General features: G+C 47.4%; 1 protein-coding gene and 1 long non-coding RNA gene across 4 annotated transcripts; both read right to left on the reverse strand.

Moving 5' to 3' along the window:
* Positions 1-1,021: 1,021 nt before the first annotated feature.
* On the reverse strand, positions 1,022-3,272 carry LOC137472594 (uncharacterized). Its single transcript, XR_010998294.1, has 3 exons — positions 3,142-3,272; positions 2,612-2,691; positions 1,022-1,154 (listed from the first exon to the last, which is right to left on the reverse strand). It is a non-coding gene; the product is annotated as an uncharacterized lncRNA (long non-coding RNA).
* A 23-nt stretch (positions 3,273-3,295) lies between these two features.
* LOC137472584 (uncharacterized) lies at positions 3,296-15,139 on the reverse strand. 3 transcript variants are annotated; one of them, XR_010998290.1, is made up of 4 exons: positions 10,965-11,110; positions 8,184-10,282; positions 5,197-5,307; positions 3,296-3,428 (listed from the first exon to the last, which is right to left on the reverse strand). XR_010998290.1 is itself a non-coding variant. In XM_068187865.1 (2 exons), exons 1-2 carry the CDS (start codon positions 14,754-14,756, stop codon positions 10,029-10,031), a joined length of 282 nt encoding a protein of 93 aa, XP_068043966.1. In that variant the 5' UTR covers positions 14,757-15,139; the 3' UTR covers positions 8,744-10,028. The 3 variants fall into 3 exon arrangements, 2 of the variants coding, with proteins under 2 accessions (XP_068043966.1, XP_068043955.1); XM_068187865.1 differs by lacking the exons at positions 3,296-3,428; positions 5,197-5,307; positions 10,965-11,110 and adding an exon at positions 14,729-15,139 and having other exon boundaries at positions 8,744-10,282; XM_068187854.1 differs by lacking the exons at positions 3,296-3,428; positions 5,197-5,307; positions 10,965-11,110 and adding an exon at positions 10,489-10,906 and having other exon boundaries at positions 8,744-10,282.
* Between the last annotated feature and the right edge of the window lie 208 nt (positions 15,140-15,347).

The following is a 15,347-nucleotide window of genomic DNA, read 5'->3' on the forward strand; positions in this document are numbered from 1 at the left end:
AGGCTGAAACATGACAAGGAAATGTAGAGTTTTGGATGAGGAACGTATACTAGTGTGCATTATATTGATTTGTGTTGTATTAGTTAAGGAGTCTATATGTTAACACAATAATTTAGTGTGGACGTGAAAATTCTAGCAGATTCAAAACCAACTTTCTGGTTTGGTAGGTGTTTGGTAGGTATTTTTCAAGGGCATTTTAAAAGATCAAGCTTCTTTATCTTTCACTGATAAGGCTGTTCTGAGTTAGCTCTGATAGTTGAAATTGCTTCACAGGAATTGTTACTGCCTTTTCCTGCTTGGACTTAGCTACTGCTTCCCTTTAATGGTCTTTCTAAATTCCAGATCTGGGCATACATAAGCAGAGTGAAAGATTTGCCCTCCTGTTTCTTAGCAGACTTCCATATCCCCTCCTTCAGGGCAGGCTTTGGGCTGGAGTTTCAGTCCTAGGGCTCAAGGTTTATCCCTAATCACTGTCTTCTCCACCCTTCATCCTACTTCTTGTGGCACAAGGAAAAAATATGCTGCAGTCAGGAATCCAACACAGATTCTGCTGACAAGTTTTCATCAGAAAACGACTCTTCAAAGATATCCCATAATCACCTGGGACCTGTCGGTGGTTCTTGCTTGCTGGACAGAATTGCTCTTACTTTCTGAGAGGGTGAGTGCTTGAAAAAATGGAACAAAACAATGTGTGCCTGGAGAAAGTGAAAATCTGGTGATTTTTGTGTTTGCCCACAAAATACTAATGTCTGCTGGAAAGAAGCTTGCTTGCACAAATGTCTTAAGCTGGACACAAAACAATGAGCATACACGACTGAAGAAAATGCATTGTAAGGTAAAAAAAAAGTAATTTTCACAGTTCTATTGTTCTTTGAATTATTTGTCTCTTTTCTGTGCTTCTCCATATTGCGATATAAGCTTCTGAAATTGCAGAATTATTACTCTTCACTTAACTTTATAGGGAATCTCAGTCTTCATTCCTACTCAGCATCAGCTGCAAGCTTCCTAATAAATGCTCAGTTCTATATACCCCAAATTTTCCAAGCAGTTTGACAATTTCCATACAGATGAGCTTGGGTAGTCTTTCATCTTTGCTCTTCCACGTCCACGTGAGCCGCAGAACAGCCTTCATCTTGCAGACCCCTGTGTTGTATCTGAAAAGGCAACAATGTTTGTAGTTTGAGATGGTAAAAACAATCACATTTTCAGTTCTAACCTCTGTATTTAGGATTTCCTCAAAATTTTGTATCTTTAGGTGGCTTTTCTCCCATGCATTCTTTGTCCCCAAAAGTGAGAGAAAATAATAAAAAGAAATTGCATGAAGTTTATATATTGCTGAAATTTATAACATGGTGTAGCATGACTTTATGGACTGCTAATGGTTTGAAAATGCATTAATGTTAATGTAGTTGATATCTGGGGAGCATTTATTTATCCATATTTTTTAATCTATGCATATCTGTGTGCGTACAACCACGCAGACAAAAACACTGTATCTGACCTCCAAAGTCTCTTTAATCATAAATATCCAGGACCTGCCATTCTTTGATTGCTTGCAGTTAGTAAAGCATAAACCTCACTAAATGTTCTTCTGTCAAACCCCAAAATCTAGAAACAAGTCATCTTTGTATTTTCATTATCTCTTTGCTTAAAATCATAAAAATTAATAAAAAGCTGTAGAATCCCTTAATTTAGAGAATTTATTTCCAGCAATGTTCACAATGCCATAACATACCTGGATTTTCTGTTCCCGTGAGCTTATGGTTATTGATGAATTGAAAAGTCTATCTTATTGTGCAAGTTTTGCATAATGACATAAAGAATGCTTTAAAGAACAGAGTTATTTGTATAGCACTGCATTTAGGATTTTTAAACACTATTTGTAAGAAAGAAAAGCTGATTCATTGAAACCAAGCAGTGAAATCGTACATTTTGTTAAATTACCCAAATAAAAAAAACGCTTGAATAAATTAATTAAAAAACCTTGTTGTGAACATTTTCTTGTATCTGAAAATACTTATGTTTTCTTTCCTTTCTCACTTTCTTCCTATTTCTCTTTGATTTGCCTTTTTTTCTCTGTCTCTTCATCTGTGTCTATTGCTCTCATTATTTCTCTCTTTTCTCATTCCCTTTCAAAACAATTATTTTTTTTACAACTGTACTAGATTTTGGGTTCTGAAATATACATTAAACATTTTTTCTTGATCCAAGCTAAGATCTCGTCTATTTTTTCTTTTTTTTTTCTTTTTTTCCCCCTTTTCTTTCTTTTTTTTTTTTTTGAGATATTGACATGTTAGAGAAAACAATGAGGATACTCTTCATAGTAATTTAATTCAGTTACTCAGTCTTGAAATAATTTTTCTCCTGTCCTCCACCAGCTGATGAGAAGGCTAATTATTAATTTACATTCCTTTATGCCTGTGTTAGGGTTCAGGTCTTTTTTCAAGATAACATTAGGCAAACATCCTAGTCATACAAATACTTCTTTGCCTATCCTAGTGTTGTTTCCTCTCTGGTGCTTGCCACAGCTGTCATACCTCCCCTCTGACTACATTTTGCTGAGCTGACAAATCAGGTTCTTGTGATCAGCTCACGACTGGATATTACTCACCCTCTTCGCTGTCTTGGCAGCCCTTTGCCTGACCACAACTGATCATACTGTACATAATCCCAGTGTAGGCTTGCCTACACCTGGGGTTGTAACACAAAGTAATTTCCTCTAATAGCATCCCAATGGCTCTTTTTTCCCCCCCAGGGGAATACTGCACATCTGGCATATAGATACCATGTAACAAAACAATATCCTAAGTGCTACTCCTCCTACTGCCACCAGCCACTGGTAGTCTTACTACACGGAACAGTTTCATTAATTCCAGAGTGTGATCTCCCACATTCTCAAGCGACCTTAAAGCCTGTTTCTATAATTCCCAGTCTTTAAAGTCATTATATATTTTTTCTCACATAGTATTCCAGAAGTCCTGCATTTTCATAGGCAAGGAAAAGTGTTTCTGGGACATCTCTGCTATTATAATATTTCTTCTTTTAAACCAGGATTAATGCTCTATTTTATTTGTATAAAATATTAGGAAGGCCCAGGATGCATTTAATTGACTGCCTGAAGTGTATAGTGTGAACACTGACCATGGTCATGTGTGAGTAGTTTGAACCTTCAGTTCAAGGGGGCTCAACAGTCCCGGAGTGTCTGTCCTGTCCTGATGGGGTGCTGAGCACGTGGGACTCTTCTCTTATCCCAGTGTGGAGCTGTGGGGCTGAAGCCTGGCTGGGAGTGCAGCATGTGCTGCAGCACATCTTAAAGCCAGACCTCATGCAGGGAAGGATGGGATTGCTTTCCAAAGGTGTGTTACATCCTGCGTTCTTCAACGCTTCATTGTGTGTGTTTAAACCTGGCTCCTGGTCTAGGAGTACATCTTACAAAAATTTAACCTTACTAAAATTAAGCTTGCTAACATATAAGTGCAGTAGATCTATCTGAATGGGCACATATGTTGGTTTGATTTTATATTGCCCATGATAAAATTAACACTTATTTTGTCTTGCCTGACAGATTTCTATGTATTTCTTAAATACTTGTGACTGATAGCTGGTGTCACTGGTTTGACTAAGGTAGGGAATCTGACATTTCAATTGTTTGAAATTGAGCAAAAGAATTGCAAAAAAAAAAAAAAAAAACCACACTGATTTTTCTGTTTTCTTTTGGGGTTTTGGCATTCCTTTCAAGGAAATGATTTCTTCTGATTGGCTTTTAGAATCCTCTACAGAGGAGAGATAAGGAACTATAAAACTTTAAAATGGGTCAACATGTCACTAATTATTGCTTTAATTAGTGACAGCTACATAATTTCTTCATACTTTTGTTCAATTTAATAGAAGTCAGATATATCCCAATTTTTCTAGCTTGAGAGAAGTAGTGCCCCTGATTTTTAATGGACTTTACCCAGTCTGTAGATTGCCTGGAAGTGCCTATAGCAAAAAATATAAAGGTTGTACCTTTAGATTTGCTGTCACAGCTGCTCTTTTCATTTTATCTACAAATATTAGTAGACTGAACATAAATTTTCTAAAGAAGAACAAATAGCAAAAAGTTCTTAATCAGGTTTGAAAAACAGCAGTGTGGAGGTAAGAGCTTTTACAGGGACGTGTACATTCATTAAAAATGTTTTCTCAGTTGAATGTCTCACACCCTGGAGGTAGAACAGTAAACTAAATCATAAATCTCTAAATGGTCCAAAAATAATTTCAATAACTCTAATAGGTCTAGTTTGTGAGACAAGAATGATGTATGGCATGAGTTTTAGGTTCAAAAAAGACTGCACAGTTATTTTATACAGATTGTGCAAAATGATATAGTGTTGAGCTATAACCCTGTGAAGTCAGGAAGACCTACATGTGTTAGTCATTTCCATGTTCCAGGTACTGTAAAGATACTTCAGATAATTCTGTAATTCTTTCTTTAAATTGCTAAGCAAAGAATGTTATTGCCTTGCTCACTAGCTTCTTTATCAGCTGCATTAATTAAGATCAGTTCAAATACACGCTAGTAAAAGCCTATGTACAGAGTACTTTATTTTTCAACTCCTTGTACAGAAAACTTAGGCAAAACCTGTTAGTGATGGAGTTTAAAAGCTTAGATTATATACTGAAGTACTTTTTACAAGTATTAAGTGTGTATTTTAGTTGATATCATTTAACATGCAACCTGTACTTAATCGCTTAATGAACAGAATTACTCTAATATGGCAAATTATAAACCAACCTTAGCATGAACAGTACATCTGTTAATTTAATAGTTTCCTGGTGCTAATTAAATTGTCCTTAATTTACAATTTCAAATATTTTATACTAGCAGTGTATTTAAGATTTGGTATTTCTTCCCTGTTTTCTGATTGTGGGATTTCTCTAGTAAGATTTTCTTATGACTACTTCTGACACACAAATATTTAGTACTGAGAAGTGCGACGCTTTTAATGCCCACCACGCTATTAAAGCAGTTCCAGATTAAGTGAAAATTAATTCACGTTAGACTGCAAATTACTGCCGCTATTATCTCACTCCTGAGTTATTGCGGTAATTGATCAGTATCAGAGGAGCTAAGTAACGCAAAAAGAAATGCGAGGAATTTTGTGCAGAGTGTGAAAATGAGTCTTATGTCATACCTTTGCTGGCTGGCTCATGGACTCTCTCACCCCGTGGCAGTCACTGCCGTGCACCAGGCCTTGAAGTACCAGACAGGTCACTTGTCCTCTGCTTCTCTCTGGGACTGGGGAAGATCCTGCTGCTGGCACAGCTCTGCAGGATGGAGGCAGCTGGACAGTGCTTATTCTGCTGGAAGTCTTGCTTTGCTTATTGCCCGATTTACCTGTGCTCTACACCTTTCTTAGCCACCACCTTGAGTACAGGAGGACAAGTGAAACAAAAGGAAGTGTTGGTATTTAATCTTCCTCATTCAAAAGCTAAATTAAAGGCTTTTAACTTTTTTAGAAACACTGTGTCAAATAAACTGGACAATACTTTGACTGTGCCTCTTACTCTAATTTGTCCCTGAGTGACACTGATGTCCCAGACTGCCTCAACAGCTGCAGTAAGTAGGTAGTAGCTCATTTCCCTTTATGTTTTCATGCCACAGATGAAACTCTATAGCTCTGAATTTAAATGAGACAGCCTTGATTCTCACCGGGAAGGCATGAAAACATTGCTTCTCACGATCTACATCACAAAACACTTAGAATGACGTGCGATTGACGTTTTGGAAATATTTTTTATTCGGGACATTGCTCCGAGATGGTTGATACTCGAAGTTTCCCGGGCTCCGCCGCGGAGGCAGCGCTGCTCTGCGCCGCGCCGGGATTGCGCTGGATTTGCGCTGCGCTGGGCGCGGCGCCGTGCGCGGCCGCCAGGGGGCGCGGCAGTGCCGGGGGCCGGGCGGGGGCGGTGGAGGAGGAGGAGGAAGGGGAAGAGGAGGAAGAGGAGGAGGAGGAGAAGGTGGCGGACCGTCCCGCTGCCCGCCCGGCCCCGCCTAGGACAGCCCCGACAGCCCTGGGGACAGGCTTTTCCCCCGGGATTCCGGCTGGGAGTCGCCTGAGGAGGGAAAAAGGAAAAATAGCGCTTAAAAAAAAAAAAAAAAAAGGCGTGGGGGAGAGGGGGATATAGCTGACCTCTATCTCAAGGGGAGGCTGGCAGGCAGCGTTCACCACTTCCCTCTGTGGGGAGCCGTGACTGAGGTAGTCTCGGAAATGAGGCTACCCCCAAGAAAAATTGCTGAGAGCAGGGTTTTCATTCCATTTTCAGAGCAGGAAGGAAAGTGGTGAATATTAAATGTTGGTTACTTTCAGATGCCGCCACCAGAACCTCAATGTGCCTACAACAGCAATATGACACCAGAATGGGAACTCACGTCTCTAGATGGCACAGTTCATCACCTGGGCCTTCAGACTTCCATTCCATCCATTTTTACGTGGTCCATTATCTTCATCACCATTGCTATTACTGCTATTGTAGTTTAGAAGGCAGAGAGGTTCCCTGTCTCTGGAAGCTTTCCAAAAGAAAGGTCCACCCATTCCAAAGTATGTTCCGTTTCTTTCCAGGCATTACAAAATATCTTAAAAGCTACATTGAGGGATTGGTGGCAGAAAGTTCACTTACTTATTTATGTTTCTTTTGCTACAAAACTATAGAATGTTTATAACAAATCTTTAGCACAGATATCCAAGAAAAAACAATAAAAGTGAAATGTGGGGAAATAATGCCTCAGTGCAGGGGTGGTCAGCTCATGTTTATAATCCTGCAAACAGTTTAACTGAGTGCTTCAGGTCGCTCAGGACACAAGGCATTTAAAATAATTCCCTGCTCTCTACCTGTGTGAGGGTCAATCTCTGCTGTGCATCATCCTGGCTTGCACACGAGCAGGCAAAGATGGACTTTCCTCTGTTCTCTGCTTGGCTCCCCTGAGATCCTGTGGAGTGCTGGTTCTTACAAAGGACATATAAGCAAGAAGCAGTGATGAACAGAAATTGTGACAATCTTACGCTACGTAGAAAATATGAAATGTTCTTATATGTGTATAGGTAGATGTGTATATGTGAACAGGTATCTCAATAGAAGAAATGAGAGCAGCTGTGTGCCATGGCAGGAGCAGGCAAAAGACTCGACCCCAACTCAGTGAAAAGAAGGGAAAGAATGAAGTGGCCCATGTGCTTCATCTCTCTGCTGGACAGTGCAAGGGTGACTACACGGGGATGAAGAGGCGACAGGCTGCTGAAAGGACAGGAATTCTCCCTTTTTATCCCTTTGCAGAGAAGGGTGATCAGTCCAATCTGCAATCCGGTTTTTGGTAAAAAACAAACAAACAAACAAACAAAAAAAAAAAAAAACCAAAAAAAACCACCACTGCTGTCAGGCTGTCTGCTGAGACCAAACAGAAAGAGGACAAAGCTCTATGACCTTCAGGCAGAGAATGTTGTTATCATTACAGTTCTTGTGGTGACTGCTGTTACTTAGTTGTTTTGCCTTATTTAGCCTTTGAGAGCATCCCCTGCCCTGGCTGGCTGTGACCGCTGTTTGATGGATGAAGAGTAGAATTAGGCCGCGGCAGATGGCTGTGGACAGAGTTGGGATAGGAGCGGGATAGAGCCCCCGAAGGACTTGCTTCCAACCCGGCTGTTTCAGAGGGGGGGTGGGAGGGATTCGGTGGGAAGGATGCGCGGGGGAAACCCGCTCAGGGACTGCGTCGGGGCAGCGGCTGTGCTCTGCGCATCGGCGGAGGCTCAGGCCGAGTCGCTCCCCTGCCGTTCCCGCACCCCTGCTTTGCTCGCCGAGCACTCCCGTCGCGATGCTGGGTTTTCTTCAGCCGGGGACGGTCGCATCGCGAGGGCCAGCCGGTGCCACCGGGGCGCGTCTGCCCGACTGGGGACGAGCGGTCTGGCGGCCCGCGGCGGGAGCGCGGTGCCTCCGCCAGCACCAGGGACAGCGCCGGCAGCAGCACTGCCGCTCCTTTGTTCCACCGCCGGCGAGGCCCCGCGGAACAAAGACTTCCGCCGCCGGCGGCGCGGGGACCCCGGCCTCTCCCCTCCGCGCCCCCGCACCCTGCCCGCACCCGCCGGCTTGGCCCGGCCACGGCCGCCGCCTCCACCGGAGCCGCGTCTCCAGCGTGCCGGCCGCGCACGCACCTGCCCCGGCGCACGTCGCGCTGTCACCGCCGCCCCGCCACCCTCCCCCGCGCGTAAGCTGCCCCGCAGACCCTACGCCGCAGCCGCCCCCCGCTCCGCGTTCGCCAGCCGCTGCCTTGCTCCTCGCCCCGCCGCGCAGGCCAGCGCACAAAGCCCGCACGCCGTTCCGCCGCCTGTCCGCCGCTCCGCTGCCCGCCGGCACCGCTCTGCGCCGCTCTCCCCACACCGTGCCCATATGCTGCTCCCCCTTCCCGCCTCTCCCTCTCAACCTCCGCACATTCCTCTTCGCTCATCCAAGCTGCTTCTCCGCACATGGCTCTGCTGCAGTGCCCCCGCGGCACCTCGGGCACCCCCAGCCCCGTGCACCAACTCTGCACATGGCTCTGCCTCTGCCGGCCCGCGGCACAGACGCTGCTCCGCTGCCCCCCGCTCACCGCGCCGCTGCCCCAAGGCGCGCGTTCCTCGGCTTCCAGAGGAGCCCCGCAAGAGGAGGAGCCATTACCGAGCGGGCACTCCTAGCTACCGGCTGATCGATGCGCAAAGAACAATCCTCGCGATGATAATATTAGAAAATGTATTTATTTCCCATTAATCGACTTTACATGGTTCAGCCCAAGAAAGCGAGAGGTCGAGTCACCACTACCTTGAAAACCCACCGCGGCTACCGCACCGCTCCAGTAGCCCCCCACGGCCCCGTTACCTGCTGCTGACAGCTGCCCCCGCGGGCGCCCGTCCCGTGGCAGCGGCATCTCCTTTCCACTGGGCTGAGCCAATCAGTCCACCAGTCCTAGTTAAGTCTCGGTTTCCGTAGGTGAGTACAGGTTGTCGAGCTCTTTATCTTTGTCTTTCCTTTTCTTTCTTTCTTTCTTTTTTTTTTTTTTTTTAAGGTCATTGCAAATATTTTTGTTATTAACGTTATTGTTATGGTATGTTTTAGCGAGATCTTTCATGCTGCTTTGAGGATCCGCTCTTGGCATTCACCGCGTGCCTTAATTGTATGACATTAAATCAAGGTCCGCTGTGAACACGGAGAGTCAGAGCCTTAGAGCGCTCTGTCTCGCTCTCTCTCTCTCTCTCTCTCAGCAGAACAGCAACTGATCCCCGAAAAAAAAAACCCGGTAATTTCCCTCCGCCCTAGTCCCATTCTGGCCCGGGCTGCATAGAACTCATGCTCGAGTTTTCTAACTAGTCAGTCTGTTGTTTGCAATGCTCAGGAAGCTGTTAATTATGTCTTTAATCGATTTAAAAAAAAAAAAAAAAAGGTAATATTAGCCTGTGCCTATTGCACAGTTCCAGACGACTGCTTTAATTTCACCAGCGTCTTCGCGTGATTTTAAACACAGGAGTTAACTCTCCCCGATTCGACGTCTGTCATTTGGCATCCCTGCCTGAGAGGAATGACCGTGTCTTTCCGGCTGTCTCGGTCCGCCTGGTTCTGCGGCTCCCTTGGAGCACGGGCGGGGGGAGCCCGCACCCCCAGAGCATCCCCGCTCCCCTCGGCCAGGGGGAGGGCGGGGGAGGGGAAGAGGGGATCTTTCAGCGATGAAAAGTGAAAGGGCAGGACGTGTCATCTTTCTTTGTAAAGCAGAAGAAAATTTAACTCACTCGCACCTGCCCCTTTCCCGGGAGGGTCTGGGCAGCCCATCTGGCTTGCCTACACTGAACTGGCGAGTGAGAAAATGAAGGGTGAAGTCATTACAATAATTAAAAAAAATAAAATTAGCCTAAGCTTTTATTATTATTATTATTACGCTTTTTGTCATCTTTCACGGCTCAGGATCGGGACCATTCCTTTTCGGTGCCGACGGCGCGCCGGGGAGGAGCGGAGCGGCCGGGCACCTTGCATCACCCTGCGGGCTCGAGCACGGCCGGACCCCAGGAACCGGGCAGCTGACCTCGACTGCTTCCTCGGCGCCGGGGCCCAGGAGAGAGAGAGGAGGCGATGCGGGACATGCTGCGGATGCACGCGGCGACGGTCGGGATCCTGCGGAGAGCTGGGCTTCTCAGAGAATTTTCCCGTAGCTTGCAGGGGCATCCGGGGGCAAACTGGGAAGGCGGCTCCGGCCCCCCTCGGCACCGTATCTCCTGCGTGCGGCCGCCTAGAAAACAGACAAAGCAAGAGCGTTAGAAATGCAGGCGGGGAGGAAAGGAAAAGCAGGCGGGGAGGGAAGGGCGCCGGGGAGCCCGCACGCCGCGCGGTTGCCAATGACAAAAGGGAGAGAGGGGGGGAGTCAGAGCAGGAGAAGGGCGGGGAGGGAAAGGGGAAGGGGAGGAAGCAAAGGGAAGGGGGGCCACACGGACTGACGCGAAGCTGGGGTCGGCCAGACCCGAGCCTGTGGGGCTGCTTGATCCGCGGCCGAGGAGGGACAAGGCGGAACGCCCATCGCCGCAGCGCTAGGGCGAGCGGGCATCTGGGTCCCTGCAGCGCGATGGGAACGGGCCAGCCGCGGGGAACCGCAGAGAGCAACCTCCCTGCCCCCACCGCTGCAAAAATCCCCGGAGAGCAAGCACAGGGGAAAGCGAAAAAAAAAAAAAAAAAAAAAAAAAAAAAAAAAAAAAAAAAAGAAAAGAAAAGAAAAAAAAAGAAGAAAAGAAAATATTAAAAATAAGGGACTGTGAAGGAGGTGGGGAACAGCAGTTCCCCCTTCTTTTTCGTCTTGAGGACCGTACTAGAGCAAAGAATCATAGGGAGAAATCCAAGCATCCAAATAAAAATAAGAAATAGGAACCCACTCCAAATACCAAGAAAGAGAATCACAATCAAAAAGGAAATGGTCAAACCTGCCGAGGGCTGGCGGCTCCTCCACCCAGTCGGAGCCGGGAAGCGCAGGAGAGGAGAGCCCCTCTAGCTGCTTTCGGGGGATAGGAAGCGGTCCGGTCTCTCCCCCTCGCTTGCTGCTCCAGAATTAGGGATTAATGCCTCTCCAGCCAAACAAATAAGGCATCTGCCTTCAGTACAAGAGGATTACACGGGGTTGCTGACGTCACCAGCCAGGCAGATGTTGGCTCCCAAAGTCCTGATCATCTCCCGTGTCCTTGAAACCCGGCACAATCCCAGACCCGCGCCGCCCGGCCGGGTCCCTGCAAGGTCGAGGGGGATCTGGTCGGAGGGGACCCCACCGAGCCGCTCTCTCCCAAAACGTCCTCACGCATCATCGGGAGAGAAAGGTGTGAAAAGCCGAGCCCGGCAGAAAGTTCAACCCTCCCCCTTCCCTCCGGGTCCTCTCCCTCCACCCCCCGCCCTCCCCCACTTCCCCAACCTCAATGTCACATGAATCTGTACAGTCATAGCAAGGAAGAGGAGCCTGATCCCCGGCTCACCCAGAGGCCACCCTCCCCGCACGGCATCCGACCCCCCCTCACTGCGGCACCGCCGCGCCCCCCGGCCCCGCGCCGCCCCAGCCTCCCGCCCGCAGCAGCCCGGAGCCCGGCCCCGGGCCGGGGGCGCGGCGTAGCCGGGCCAGGCCGCGCCGTGCCCCGCGGCTTTGTTCCCGCTGAGCCCGTCCCGGCGGGGCAGAGGCGGGGCGCACCGGAGCGGCTCGCTGGCCGTGCGGGGACAGCCCTCTCCCCGTCCCGGAGCTGCGCCGTGCCTCTGCGGCAGGCAGGCTCCGGCGGGTGGGCAGCGAGCCGAGCAGAGCCCGGCCGAGCCGGGCCGGGCACGCAGGGAGCTCTGAGGTGGCTCAAGGCCTCCTCTTGCCCTGCAGGGCCGGCGGCAGGCACTGGAGTAGGGTTCTCCTGGCTAAAGGACTTGGAGGTTGCGTTTCTGCAGTTCTTAGGTGGAGGCAGAGTGGCTCGTCGTTCCCGTGGCTCAGCCCCGAGTTTGCTGGAGCTGTAGGGTGGGTTGGAAGTGCCGCAAAGTACATCTGAAAGGGGAATCCAATTAGAAGCGCGATCAAAATAAAAAAAGAAATTTGCCTGAGAACCAGGTCTGTTGCTTTTGCTGTGGCATAAAGTCCATGACTCATCATCACTACTCCCTTTGCATCAATCAATGGTTTCAATCATTTCGGTACTGCAGAAAGGCAAACTAGATGATGTGACATAACGAAGCAGGATGAAGAAGAAGGAATCGCCAGTATCTAGGCTCCTGTTGGGTTGATGTTGTTGTTGTTCAAAGGAGCTGTTTTATAGATCTGTTCCATATTATCCTTGTCTGTCAAAGTGGCATTTAATTTTTCCAATTGTGGAACTTGGTCACTGATAAAATCAATTTAATTTACACCACTGTCATTCAGCCGATCCGAGCAGTAGATTTATTTTTGGCTCGGAGTTGAAGGGAAAAAGCAACCATATGCAGAATAGAGAGATCCTTTTACTTCTTTTGCGAGCAGCAAGAAGAGAAATCACTGGCATGGCATTTTAACAGAGCTTGCTCTCCTGCAGGATAATTATAAATGTAATTTCTCAAGTCTTTTGCCAAGAATCTTGAGCAGGCACACGAGAGGGATAACAAGAAAGACAGAACTGCTCGAGGCCCCGACGTTCCGTGGAGGCCGACAGCCCCGCTCCCTCCCCTTTCCCGGGGTGACACCAGCCGGCTCCATCCTCGCCCGGTCCCTGTCCATGGTCCTGACCCGCCGGCGGCAGCGGGCGCTGCTCCGGCGGCCGTGCCGACGGCCCTGCGCGCCCCTCCGCGCCAGCGCGGCCCGCCGCCGCCGCGGGGCCGGGGAGCCTGCCACCTCTCCGCGGCACTTCCATCAACACCTCTGCTTTTTTGTTGTTGTTGTTGAAATTATTATTATTAGTGCATTTTTTTTTTTCAAATTCAGCACCTTGGAAGGAGGTGGCGGTGATAGTGAGGATTTACTTTTCTTGGGCTTTATTTGTTAGCTCACCTTTTTCAAAGAGCTTTTAATCACTGGCGCCCGGGCAAACCCACACTCTAATATAAAGTGGTTGATATTGGACAACAGTCTTTAAACCTCGGATTCTCATTTGTTTCCTTAAATGGATTAACGTGCAAATTCAGATGCGGTTTTTAGTAACCGGTACCTACCTACGGCATGACCTGAAAAGAACTGACAACATTGCACATTTTTTTTTTTCCTTTTCATTAGAAGTTGCAGCACGAATAACTTGTACACAGTGGTTAAATATCCTCTAAAATATCACTTTGCATATATATGGCCTCTTTCTGGTCCTAAAGGAAAGATCTTTCTACCTAGCTACATGCATGTGCAGACATACACTCTCTATCACGTACACATCCATGTATATATACATAAACTTTAAATAATTTAGTGGAAAAGTCAGGCGTCGTCGTTGACAAGTCTTTTCTCAGATCACACACACACACAAACACACACACACACACACACACACACACACACACAATTGGCTAATGCTGTTCCTTAGCATTTAAAAGCAAGGACAGGTCTCGAAATACTATTTCTTCAGTTCCCCACTTTCTCTCATAACCTGCTCCCCCGAGTTGAATAACTCAGGCAAAGAGCAGCTGAAATAGCCCCTACGCTGCAAGAGGCTCTGAATGCAGCAGCTTTAGAAACTGTGCACTAGCCCTGCAAAGAAAAATGTGTGGGCTCTCTAGAATGTGATGCGCTACCGGCTGGGGAAAAGGCAGAGCTGAAGCCATTCACACTTCGTAGGCTGGTAGGTTTCTTTCAAAAGAGCACTGAAGTATTTAGGATTTGGGGGGAAACCCTTGTACCGGAAGAAAATGGCCTAAACACAATAGGACTCGCCATTTTCTCCTTCCAAAGCACAAAGCAGCTCCGCGGCTTCAGCACCACACAAAGAAAGCCCGGACCCTCTGAATTCTCTTACATTTTCCCCCACGATTTCAAAAGCCTTTCCCTCTATCCGATCCGCTTTTCCAGGAGCGCTCTCAAATAAATAAAGAAAAAAAGGAGGAAAGGGAGGGGGAGAAAAGCGACTAAGCTAGGCGAGAGAGAGACAGTTTTGGTCTTAGTTTATTTTAAGCAAATCCTGCCACGGAAAAGTAGCACCATCACATGTACACTTGGGGAGTGTGTCTGGGGGGGGGGGGGGGGCAGGGGGGGGGAGGCGGGTTGGAATCCCAAAAACCAAAACAGCTGGAAAGCTGTTTTGACCACTGCATTCCTTCGAGCTGGGCGGACTCAAGCTGCACTACAGACACCCAAGCAGACCACGCTGCCTGGGGATGTGTATGCACACACACAGGCATGCATATTCCCGGGCCAAAAAAAAAGAAAAAAAAAAATTCAATCCATCCAAGCCCACGAAGTGATGTTGAAAACAGCGCTCTGTCCCTCTCACTGCCGGCACCTGGCGTTCCTCCGCGCCCACGGAGCCCCGCGCCCCCGGCTGCTGCCCTGCTGCCACACCGCGCTCTGCTCAGCTGCCCTCTCCCTCTCCCGCTTTTATTTTCTTCTTTTAGCAAACCGGCAGAAGACTGATTAAGAGGGCATGACATATTTAAGGAAAACAGAAAAAAAGAAAAAAAGAGGGAGAAAACAAAGAATCAAAACAAACCCGAGCAACCCCGACCTAAACAACAGCCTGTCACTATCGCCTTGAAATGCAGCAAGAGACTTTGTACTTACAGGCAGCACTAAAGTGAGTAATCCTCATCCCAGCGTGGTTGGGTTTGTTAGGGCTTTCTTTCCCTCCTTTTTTTTTTTTTTTTTTTTTTTTTTTTTTTTTTTTTTTTTTTGTCTAGTTGATTTTAAGTACTTTTTTTTTGTTGTTGTTCCCGTCGTCCATGGCTCGGAGTGGATTCAAGCAAAACCGGCCGGTTAGCAGGAATAAAAATAGAAGTGATTCATTGTGTAAATGCAGCAAAGACACAAGAAGCCGTGTTTCTCCTAATACTTTCTGCTTGGGAACCAGCAGCTCTCAGCTCAGGAAAGCAGGACTCTGTGAATCTTCCCCTCTTCTCTCTCTCTTCCTCTCTCTGTCACACACACACATACACGAACACGAATACGCACGCACACACACACATACACACTTACTTTTCTTCTTCTCCTTGCCTTTTTTTTTTTTTTTTTTTCAAAAGAGGGCAGGCCGTTTCCTGAATCCCAATGAGTTAAGTCAGTCACTTTCCTTCACATGCATCACAGCCTCCTTAGAGCTGCAGGCACAAAAGAGCATTTAGCTGCCTCCTATTCGTGTAGCAGGCCTGGCCTTATTCTTACTTATTTATTTATTTTAAAAATATAT

The sequence above is a fragment of the Anomalospiza imberbis genome, chromosome 1 (genome assembly GCF_031753505.1).
Source record: "Anomalospiza imberbis isolate Cuckoo-Finch-1a 21T00152 chromosome 1, ASM3175350v1, whole genome shotgun sequence".
In the NCBI taxonomy this organism is placed as follows: Eukaryota; Metazoa; Chordata; class Aves; order Passeriformes; family Viduidae; genus Anomalospiza; species Anomalospiza imberbis.

What these genes read in the sequence shown, in the direction of transcription:
- LOC137472584 (XM_068187854.1), bottom strand. Translation starts at nt 10,594, where the DNA reads ATGCCCGCTCGCCCTAGCGCTGCGGCGATGGGCGTTCCGCCTTGTCCC. An exon ending in CTGGCCGACCCCAGCTTCGC is followed by an intron (nt 10,283 to 10,488) that starts GTCAGTCCGTGT and finishes TCTGTTTTCTAG; the next exon opens with GCGGCCGCACGCAGGAGATA.